Source organism: Poecilia formosa, unplaced genomic scaffold (assembly GCF_000485575.1).
Source record: "Poecilia formosa unplaced genomic scaffold, Poecilia_formosa-5.1.2 Scaffold256, whole genome shotgun sequence".
NCBI classification, from domain to species: Eukaryota; Metazoa; Chordata; class Actinopteri; order Cyprinodontiformes; family Poeciliidae; genus Poecilia; species Poecilia formosa.
Window position 1 is genome coordinate 804,686 of NW_006800195.1, and position 11,251 is coordinate 815,936.

Consider the following 11,251-nt stretch of genomic DNA (forward strand, 5'->3'; position numbering starts at 1 on the left):
TCTGGTGTTCTTTTGCATTCTTTCTGTCTGAACCGGTAGAGCCAGTTCTTTGTCTGAAAATGATGTCCGCAATAAAAACATTTTATCAATGGCGGGCGAACATATTGTCGAGCATTAAAGCTCCGTATGGGTTCAACTTCAGTCTGAATTTCCAGGACTGAAGTTAACGTTTGCCATCGTAAAACAATCCAGTCGCAACATCAGCGATTTATGTAAATACTTCTTTTATGAACAGCTGTGCTCCACTTGCTGACCGAATAGTCATCAGATCCTGTGTTAATAGCCACTCAACCCAAAAATGAAGACCGTTCTTTGAGTAAATCGCTTCAATTTTTCCGTCTATCAATTTGTTTTAGTCTTGGCTGCTCTCCCAAGCTGGGAACGGACTAGGCCTCCTCGGCACCAACTCTTCTAAATTTAAGCTAAAGGAAAATGCCAAGAGAGTTGACTATTGTAGGTAAGACAGTCACTGCGTGAAGGCATTTAAGAGTTGTAAAAAAAAAACCCCTGCAAAATCCCTTTAACTGATGAAAGTACTTGGTTAAAACTGAAAGCAGTTCAGAAACCACTGCATTTGACCGTTTTGTTTTCTTCTTCTTTTTTTAATTCCTCTGATTTTATTCCATCTGATCAAGTAGCTGTTTTTAATGAAATACAAGTAAAGAACAATACACTATCAGGACCACTTACACCCCATAGACCTGCAACAGCATGCTTTTTAAGCTTAAAAATCATCACACAAATAATCATTTGTTTGCCCAATAAATTTCAGGATGCTTGTTTCACACTGAAACGCTGGGAAATGTTTCACTTTTACTTTCAATAGATTTAACCGATGTAAGTTTAGATTTTTTTATTTTTTATTTTTTTTAAGTGTGAGAAAGCACCGTCTTATCCATATTACGTATTCAGAAACTTTTGTGACTCCATCTTATTGGTGGCATTGTTGTTCCAGGACTGATTCTGTCTGTTAATCCAGAATTCAACAAAAAGCTGCAGGAAGCATTTCTATTGATGAAGCTTTGTTTTTTTTCTCTTTTTTCTTTTTTTTTTTTTTAAATAACTGCTTTTAAATGTTTAAAAAAAAAGCATTATTACTGTACAACACATTTATCTAAAAGAAATTCCACATGCCACTATATACAGCTGTGGAATACTGTTATCGTTCCACACAACCTCTTGTTTTAAACACGCACGGTTTGACACGATGGTCCACCTACAATCTGGTTTTAGCAGACACAACAACACAGAAGAGATTTTCCTGCAGTATCACACTCGGTGCTTTTCCAGGTAGAAATTTTGGCCAGAGCTGAAAACAACACATTTCCGTCGATGCAGAACCAGGGTCCTTCCGTCTTCTACTAGTAGGCATTGTTTTCAGTGGAGGATGCGGTGAAGGTAGCGTTCAGAGTCTCTGGCGCTCTCCATTCTAATGCCCAACCTCCATGACGATGGCTTGAAGGGATTTTGATTCCCTGTAATGTCTTCCTCAGCTGGAAACTTAAATGTCTCCAGTCTTTCTGACTGATCAGCGTCATCTTCGACAGAGTAGACAGCTAATGGCTCCTCGACCCTGAAGACAGAAGGGCAACAGTAAGTTAATCTGACCCCCATGAAATCCTCAAACAGCAATAATTCAAGAGAGGACAGTCATAAATCACAAATGCAACAAATGGCTTTTCTGCACGAACATTTTCTAATCTGGGTTTGTCCCTGTGAAAGAACAGCAAATGGAGATTTCTCAAAAATATTTTTTGATAGAACTATGTTTAATGCTCTCATTAACAGCACTTGGTTGCTATTTTGAATAAGTTAGGGACACTATTGTCACATATTCCTAAAGGCCCTTATAGAAAGTCTTTCTAACAAAATATCCTGATTTACATTGTTTTGTTTTATCCCTCTTCTGAGTCAAGGTTTGTCTAGGTATTAGGTTTTTAGGAAAATTAAACCGGCACATACTTTCAATAGTGTGTGGTTCTTCATTACTAGCCAGAAAAGGCCAGCTTTATTGCAGCGAGGAACGCGAAACATCAAGTATGAGGCGTCTTTGCGAAAAGGTTTGTAGGCAGAGCAGAATTCAGTGTTGGTATGTCAGGTCCTTTCAAGACACAAACTCAGAATCCTACCATCAGACGTTTTCACATACCTGAGGTACCCCGACGTTCTGAGCCACTTGTGTTCACCGTGTCCTTCCGCTCTTATTCCGGTCTTGTTCCTGGCTCGGACTCTCAGCCCCACCAAGGCCTGGGCCAGGCCCGCTTCATCTTCTACCTGCTCCTCCTCGCTCCGCTTTCCCGCCTCTGCTCCTTCCGGATTCGCTTCCATGTCCTGCCACACCAGCTTCGCCCGATGCTCCGCGTTTCTGTCCCCCGCCGTTCTGAACAGCCTGTGCAGCTGATGCAGGTTCACCCCTGAGAAGATGTTGGAGCAGCCCGACTTCCTACTGCGTCGACTGGAAGGTTTCCACTCCGCAGGCAGGCCGTTCTCGGTGGAGCTGACTTCTGAGGCCTCTGCCATATTATTATGCTTAGTTGTTTTGTTTTTTAATATATCCTGCACAAGAATCAAAAAAGGTAACTTTGAAAAAAAAGACTGGAAGATAAAATAATTGAAAAGAGAGGGGAAGTCTAAGAAAATAACCCAAGCTGTTCAAGCTAAATAGAAGAGACTTCATTTGGAAACTTCCTGCCACAGCAGACAAAAGTCTCTATATTATTTTATTAACATAGTTAAGCCAACAAATATCCACACCTCTACTGGACTAGGCCAAAAGTAGTCTTCTGACCTCAAGGACTATGATCAAAAAGTAAAAAAACCCCATTGGAAACAGGGCAAAGGCTGGTCAGGACATAAAAAAAGGGTTTGATTACTTTTAAGCAAATTAAGATTTTTACATTGATTATTGCAAGAGTTTTAATAATTTTGAGACATTATTTTAATACAGAGTAAATAGATTTTTCAAATGTAATATTTTACTTGAAGTTTTATTATCTTTTGAGAGATGTTTGAGTCTTGTAAGAAGCAAGCTTCTTGGCCTAAATATGAGTGTGAATACTTTTGGACTTACCTATACATGTTGAGTCCTAAGAAAAATGTCAAACCTGCACAGCTCAAGCCTATCAATAATTTATCATTTGGTAACAAATTCCACAAACCAATAAATCAATCTGCTTAATTTTTTCATGTCTGCAGCATTGCATGCATGTCCTGAAGTGTCCCACACTAAGAGATCTCATGTTTTTCTGTTGATTGAATACAGTTTTCTATAAATTGTAAAAATATCTACACTTTGTAGAACTAGTCATCCATGTTTGCAAATTTAGGCCATCTTGCTGTTCTTGGAGAAAATGTTTGAATTGAAAACGACTGTATTGATCAATTTTGCTTCAGACTTTAGATGCCCAACAGATTAACGAATAATGATCTTTCTCCAGAATATAAAAGAACATAATAATTACTGACAGTATTTTCTCACAGCATTTTCATGAGGTAGCCCAGAGGTTCTTTCGTTTACCAATTAAATGACACTCGGCAAAAACTTTTTCTAAACCGAGAAATAATGTTGCTTACTCTTGAGAAGTTCTTTTGCAAAAAAAGAAAAAAAAAAGAAGAAAAACACAAATGCAGCGTGGTCCAATCATAATGCTTACCTTAGGCTCTGTGGATTGAATGAGACGGTCTGACTCTACACTACAGTCGGGCACTGACAACCTAATTACTGAACCAGCATCTAGACTGCAGCCTTCACCACCACCTAATGCTGAGCCGACCCAATTCCAACCGCAGCGTCAGAGGCAAATAGAGCCGCGGGGAAAGGAATAATCAAAGAGTAATCCAGCAGTGACGTCAAGCCCAAGGCGATCATCTCAGCGTCAACCTGTAAACAAAGAGGGAGAAAGAATTTTAACAACCAGGAAAAGAATGTGCAGAAATATCAAGGCTGAGAGGGATTATGTGGAGAACGGTTGTGTTGTTTGAATGTGGAACTACACATCTGTTTCCTACAGCTGTAGATATGTGCCATAACTCACAACAGTCTGAAGCTGGAAGCCCCCCCAGCCATCACTGTAATCTCCCTCCATTGATTGTCTATCAGATTCAGGTCTGGACTTTGGCTGGGCCATGCCAACACATGTTAATATTACATCCAGTAATGAGCTAAGTTAAAAACGTGTTGGTAAAATTAAACAATTGCTTTCAACTTAAATCCATCAGGAGTATGAACAATTTGGGGCTTAACTTTATGTCGCACTTTGTTTCTTTTTGTTTGCTGTATCGTGGGATATGTGATCGAACAAGAGGTTTTCCTTGCCTGTGCAAGCAAAGCATGCTTGACAATAGAAAAGCCTTTCACTTCTCACTTATTTAGCAGGATTCTGGCAAGGAGGCCATTCAAGCAGTTCTTTCAAAATTATACTTGGAGGCATTTTTTATTCCTTGAGTGACTTTTTAAATCTAAAAGTCCAGTTTTTTAATTTGATGCCCGAATGTTACTTTATAGGTCAATGTGCAAATAATCATCCTGGACTAGACCTAATCGTGGATGGGGATGATCCCAAAAAATCATTTCAAAGAGTGGACTTAAATGCATTTTACTGGCACAAGATGAATGCTTGGCAGGCCAATTGCAGATTTCTGTTTTTTTTTTTTTTTTTTTTTTTTTTTTTAAAGTGTGTTGAGTGACATGAGATTTGATGTTTTTCTTATCTGTTTTTAGTTGCATGGGTATTAAAAGCACTGGGTAGAGTAAACAAACAGGAAGCAGGGATTAAGTAGTCTAAGTTGTCTAGTAGCTCAATTAGAAAAGCTGGAACACAATGCAGAGGTTCACTAAAAGAAAACAGGATCAACAAAACAGTGATCCAATTGAGAGTTAAAGGCACAGCAAGAGATATATAATACCACTACCACAGACAGGACATTAAGACTAGCCTGGGTTAAGGTCAAGAGAAAATAACGAATTGGTGCACTACATGTAAAAAATAGTTCAAATAAACTGCAGTAACACCAGATCTCCTTCTTAAATATTTCTCAACTGTATCTTCATTAGAGGGAAATTCTTCAAAAACCAGCAGTAAACAGGAAGTAGCAGCAAAATGACTGGACTCATTTGATGCAACATTTGCTTTATTGATTGTAAAGCCTGTTAAGTGGGTTCTACAAATAGGTTTTTCAAAAATATCGATAAAGTTAAACAATTCTCTGATTTCATGGTATGTAATTTTCCTTGTGACACCTGAACGCAACGTCCATCAGCCAGCAGGTGTGTGAGTGCAATATAAGCAGCTGTGAGGCTCCGCTTCAGCAAATTAGTAACACTTCATTTCTTTTGGAGAGAGTTTGCAAAAAAACTGAATATGAGTAGACTTTTTGTCGGACTGCTGAAATCTCAACGGATTCAACTTTGCAGAATGTGTGTTGTTCAGCAAAGCGCAGCTTACATCCGCGATAAACCCCCCAAAGATAAAATAGGCGGTGTGGTAAGTTCGAAGCACCAAAATAGATTTTCTTTTGATGTTTTGTCAGAAAATTAAGTTGTTTCTTGTTTGACTCATTTCGTTTGTGTTTCTTTCTCTAAAGGAGTCTGTGTTTGTCCTTGCTGTGATGTTTGTGGCCGTCCTCGGACCTTCCGGTTGGATTCTATCAGACTTGGACAACTACAAAGGCCGAGAGTAATCCGGACACGCTGGGGAGCCATTTTGGTGTGCTTGCCGTTGAATATGGGATTTGACTATTGTTGGCTACTGTAATAAAATGTAGTATCATGACGGGTGTGCGGGTTTTTTTTTTGTGTGGATAAAGTTGCAATTTAGCACGCCCACCGTTAGGTGTCGCAATGTGTGGGAGCTACCAGAATCCCAACCTCAATTTATTTTTGAGAGCGACTGAAATTCCATATATGTCGTACTGTGCGGAAGTGGCGTTTCGGTTTACAAACCAGCGGCAAACCTAGGTCAGTCAACGAAAAATATTCCAAAAAAACTGAATGCGCCATGAAGCCGCAGCTGTCCGGGGCGCAAAGGCGAGCGTTTGCGCCTTCATTATGCGGATCTGAGGCTGTGCGATCAATTCAAGAGGAGCTTGTTGCTGCGATACACGGAGCTCTGGAAGTGGCTGTGGAGATCGCAGTCCGGGAGGTGAGAACGCTCGTAGGTCAGGCGACAAGTGACATGTATGTGGAGCTGCGGAGGGAAAACGAGTCCCTGAAAGAGAAGCTGCAGCGGGCAGAAGAGATGCTGGCTGAATGTGAGCGGCTTGAGGATAATGACAGAGGCGTTATGCGAAGAGGCGAGGCGCCCCACCCTACTCCCTGCGGTCTAAACACGAATGCTGCAACAGAAAGCGCCGAGATCAGGAGTGAGCCTGCAGGTCACGGCTGCCCTGGCCCGGATGTTCGAGGTGAATACATGAACAGACGTGAAGAGCTGCTGGCCAATGTAGCCTCAGAACAAGAAAAGGATCATAATAAAGGTAGGACAACCTGCTTGTGTTTACATGGGTGTTATGATTCGTTTACACCACATTGCTGACGGTATTGGTTTACTCTCGCACACGAACTTTAATGCTAAAGGTTTATATCAGCTCAGCATTTGCCTATTTAGCTTAAACTCTAAGAAAACTTTCCTTAATGTTTGGGGTGAACCAATGACCATTCTTAGAAATGCTCATTTGTGAGGTCAGACGCTGATGTTGGACTACAAGGCTTGGTTTGCATGCTTCTTTCTAAACCATCCCAGTGATGTTTTATTGAGTTGAGGTCAGGACTCTGCAGCCCAGTCATGTTCCTCCACACCAAACTTACTCATTCGTTTCTTTATAGACTCTGCTTTGTGTACTGGTGCATAGTCATGTTTGAACAGGAAGGAGTCATTCCTAAAATGTTAAGCAAAAATGCAGATGGTAAATAAAAAAAAGTCTATGCACTTTTCTTTTGTATTGCATTCAATGTCATTACAACAAAAAAATTCTATTGAACATATTTCTGTTTTTACATTTTGCTTCATTTTTTTTCATAGATCCCACTGAGATGACATCTCAGATGATTGCATTGAAAAACGAAGGCGTGATAACATGTCAAAACCCACGAGCTCCAGAGTCGGCGCCACCTCTCAGCACTGCCATCAAATCTACAATGGAGCAAGTTATCGTAAAGCAGGAAAGACTGGAAGAGCAAAGGAGTGGGGCGTCCTGCTGCTTGGAATTAATTAAAGAGGAAAACTTAAGCATGGAGGGCATTGGGTGGTCACCAGAGGAGACGGATATTCAGAGTCAAGATCCAGAGACTCGTCTTCTCGGTGCAAGGGTAGATCAAGGTAAGAGGCAAACCAGATGAGCTCAAAGTTGAAGAAATGTGCAGGAGCATTTCTATTTAAGGTTTTAAATGTTTGGTCCATCGGTCGACAAGAGACATTTTGCCCTCTCTATCCAGTAAAAAACAAACTTCATTCTTTCATGTTAAAGCAAGCAAAAAATAGAATATGTTTGTGACAAACAAAACCTTACATTTTTCATCACGACATTACGGTTTTATCCGATTTGTTTTCATTCCTTCAGCTTGTCCTCCAGACATGAGCAGCAGCCTCCCTTCAGCCTCTGACCTCCAGTCCGTCTCCCAAGAGTTTCCAAACATCTTCCACCTGGCCGAACAAGCTTCCGTATCGCAAGTTCCTCCGCAGGTCCACAGATTCCACCTGGAGGCAGGCCGCAGCGTCTCCGCCGTTCCCACGTGCAAGTTCTGCGGTCAGACCTTCCCCCTGCCCAGCCTGCTACGGCGACACTACGGCCAGTGCCGCCAGAGGCTCCAGCAGCGCTGTCTGCCGCCCGTAGCGGGGGGCACGCGAACCAGGCTGCAGCTGTACCCCCCGGGCTGCAGCCCCTTCCGCTGCACCGTGTGCAGCCGAGAGTTCAACCGCTTGGAGAACCTGAAGACCCACCTGCGCATCCACACCGGAGAGAGGCCGTACACCTGCTCCGTGTGCCTCAAGTGCTTCCGCCACTCGGGAGCGCTCACCCGGCATTTCCGCATCCACACCGGGGAGAAGCCCTACGTCTGCGGGCAGTGCGGGAAGTCGTTCAGGAACTGTGGAGGGCTCAAATTCCACCAGCGCTCTCACAGCGATAACCAGCAGTAGATTTGGAGAATGTTAACTTCTTTAATGCATTAAATTATATTCATCTAAAGCAGATGATTACAATTATCAGTTTGTCAGCAGTCTTCCCCAGGATTGATTTTGACTATAAATTTCCAATATAATTTTTTTTTTTTAAGAAAAAAAAGATTAATTAGCTGTCAGTAAAAAACTGTAAAGAGTCAATACCATACACAAGTGTCACTTTTTGAAAAGAAATACATCAGGGGTTTCGATTGCGTTTTTAATTTATTGAAATGCTCTGATGCTTTAAGATTAAATATTTTTATATGTGGTTTTCACAGGATCTTCTTTTAAAATGTTTCCCTGACGATGTGTTTTCACAAATTAGCCTTTTTAATTATGTGGTGAAGCTGCAAAGTCTGAGTCAGCATTTAATAAAACCTTCAAACGGTGGAATGTATTAGATTAACTTATATTAATAGCGGTATACAGGTATGGTGTATTTGAAAATAACAATGGTAGTGCATAATGACATTTTATGTTTTTTGTGGAGCCTTCTGATTGCAATCAAAGTGCTGTTTTTCGTATTTAAATAAAATCACTGTATGAGCCAGTTTGAGCTGGTATTGTTGACTTGTGTGCTTATTTATGATACCAGTAGAGGGCGACAAAGATCATTTCTCCCTTTCAACTCATGCTGGGTAATCACAAAAAAACAAAATATTTAACGTCAACATACAAATTACATTTGGAACTTCAGTTTGGATAAGCAAAGCAATTACTATCAGTCAAAACTTGGCATTTAACTTCATCTGACAATAACCCGAATTATCATTTTAGAAATATGCAAGCAATATAATGTTTTACCAGCCAGTTCTTAAACAACCACATCATTCAGTCAGGCGGTTCATGTTTAGGAAAACATCACAACATGACAAATCTCCAACTGAAACTTATTTTAATCAGACAATCATGCCCTGTCAGAAACTTCCTGCCTGCTTGATAAGATGTTTGCTTTGAAGATAAAACCATAGTGTCAGGTTGTGTGGGCCTTGTTTCAAGTGTCCATGACTCTCTAAAGTGGGAACAGCGTGTTTGAAGATCAAGGACAAGAGAAAAGCAAATAGCATCAAAGTCCTAAAACTTGTGTATTTAATTTGTCTTAACTGGCAGCCGGTTGAAGTTCTAATCTGTTTTAGCTACGGCCTATGCGATTTTGAGTTTGCAACAGTTTTAATTGTACTCTGATGAACTTTAGAGAAAAAGCAGCTGTAACAAGTGACAGAAAGTTCTCTACTCACTTCCCATCTTGGCTAATACTGAACTGATAAGAGCTAAAAAAACACAACTTCCTTTTTCAACAACTATAAACACTTCCTCTGTTTCTAAACATTGCACAAGAGTAGCATTCAGCACTCCTCCCTCTTCTTCACAGTGGCTTCTAATAAGTTGGGGAGTTGAAAATCAGACAGTTTATACTAATATTCACACATGTGAATACAAAATGTGTAACATTCCAATAATGGACAAAAAGCTGACAGAAGTAATAAATAAAACAAATTACTGAAAATTTACCAGTGAAAATCAGATGTTGCTTTTGAATTCAACAGAATAATAATTAAAAAAACAACAAATAAAACCGGCCTGGACAAAAACTATGGAACCTGTTCAACCTTTACAAACAGTTTCTCTACCTATCAATGAAACTTCTGCTCTTGTCCACAGGTATGATGGTTCACTCCAAGTGGGCAAAATGCTCTGGTTCTCCCAGGTTTGAAGGGTACCATCTCCAGATGGCATGTTTCAGCTCCTCCCACAGATACGCAACGGGATTCAGATCAGGACTCATAGATGATCAGTTCAGAATAGTCCAATGTTTTGCTCTTATCCATTCTTCGGTGCTTTTAGCTGTGTGTTGGGTCTTTATCGTGTTGGATGACCCATGAGATAAAAAAAAATCTCTGACACTAGGCAGCATGTAAGCTTCTGGAATGGCCTTGACCTTGAAAAGTAAGCTTAAATGCCATGTCCATACAAGAATGTCAGTCAGCAGAAGAGACAATAAAATGGGTATTAAGCTGGAAGTTTATCGTGGTTTCTTTACAACTTGCCACACATAATTTGCCCAAATATTGATTTGTGAGGGTGTTTGTGTCTGTGTGTGTTGGTGGGGTGGGTCAATCTAGGTACAGCTAAGTTTCCTGGCAGATTTAGATGTAAGGATAATAAGGTCTTATTGAATCAAGATTTTTCTTTTCTGAAATAACTTATGACTTAATATCTATCTATCTATGTGTTGAAATTGATCATTTTGCTCTGTGATCGACTCTTCTGTACTGATTAGCCCGCTTTCTGCTATCGACTATTCAACCTGGATTAGAATGGGAAGCGAACGTTCTCTGAACAACACCGAGCTAACAAAGATAGCCGCTTTCCATTAACGAGCCAAAAACCGGCGGTTTTTGTCGTGTTTCCCCCTCTGTGGCAGTTTTAATGAGCCAGGCTGTTCGGACGGACCGTCTGCAGTCATGGTACCAGAGCTGGTCGAGTTTGGAGGCTCTTCCTCCCTTCCCGGTCTCATGATGTCGGTGGGTTTCGTTAGTTTCGCCTGAGCTCCTCTCTTTTCTCCTCTGCAGCTGCTGCTGCTGCTCCTGGACTCTCTCTCTGCTCACAGTGAGTTATTATCTACTCCTACCTCATATTTTAAGCTATGTGAAACGTGAAATGCTCCCACATTCGTGTTATTTAGTGTTCCGTGCTCTCCAGAGTTCACTTTCCTGTTTTGACCACATCTCTCTCGGGCCACGGCAGCTGCTAGCATCAATTGTTTGAGCTGCCTGTTCATTCTGTTGTGACTCTGTGTTGGAAGTATTCGTGTTTTTAAAAGGAAAACTGCTCAAGCAGGTTTTTAAAGGCTACACCAGTTCTGTCTTATCGGAAGCCACTTTCACTGTCATGTGCATTGCCTTTCAAGAGATTTAATAGTACTTATACCCCTTCACCCTTTTGTCACGTTTCTTGATTGTGAAATTTAAGTCCTTTTTAAACGTTTTTGACAAATAATAAGTCTGCGAAGTGTGACCTGCTTTTGTTTAATCAGCCGCAAGTTGTAGGTAGTTGTATACACACAGGTCCTTCTAAAAAAATTAGCATAT

The 11,251-nt window shown here is 40.8% G+C and overlaps 2 protein-coding genes across 5 annotated transcripts in view; both read left to right on the plus strand.

The window, feature by feature from the left end:
* Nucleotides 1–5,221: 5,221 nt before the first annotated feature.
* Nucleotides 5,222–8,266, plus strand: LOC103150560 (zinc finger protein 62-like). 2 transcript variants are annotated; one of them, XM_007570241.2, is made up of 4 exons: nt 5,222–5,483; nt 5,584–6,402; nt 7,020–7,316; nt 7,558–8,266. In XM_007570241.2, exons 2-4 carry the CDS (start codon nt 5,997–5,999, stop codon nt 8,133–8,135), a joined length of 1,281 nt encoding a protein of 426 aa, XP_007570303.1. In that variant the 5' UTR covers nt 5,222–5,483; nt 5,584–5,996; the 3' UTR covers nt 8,136–8,266. The 2 variants fall into 2 exon arrangements, with proteins under 2 accessions (XP_007570303.1, XP_007570302.1); XM_007570240.2 differs by having other exon boundaries at nt 5,223–5,483; nt 5,584–6,474.
* Nucleotides 8,267–10,443: 2,177 nt separating this feature from the next.
* zfyve27 (zinc finger, FYVE domain containing 27) overlaps nt 10,444–11,251 on the plus strand; it is a 12,741-nt gene continuing 11,933 nt past the window's right edge. For all 3 annotated transcript variants that reach the window (XM_016680748.1, XM_016680749.1, XM_007570245.2), the window contains exon 1: nt 10,444–10,769. The gene's annotated coding sequence lies outside the window, so the exon portion shown is untranslated. The remainder of the gene's footprint in view (nt 10,770–11,251) is intronic.

What these genes read in the sequence shown, in the direction of transcription:
- LOC103150560 (XM_007570240.2), top strand. Translation starts at nt 5,997, where the DNA reads ATGAAGCCGCAGCTGTCCGGGGCGCAAAGGCGAGCGTTTGCGCCTTCA. An exon ending in AGAAAAGGATCATAATAAAG is followed by an intron (nt 6,475 to 7,019) that starts GTAGGACAACCT and finishes TTTTTTTCATAG; the next exon opens with ATCCCACTGAGATGACATCT. An exon ending in CGGTGCAAGGGTAGATCAAG is followed by an intron (nt 7,317 to 7,557) that starts GTAAGAGGCAAA and finishes TCATTCCTTCAG; the next exon opens with CTTGTCCTCCAGACATGAGC.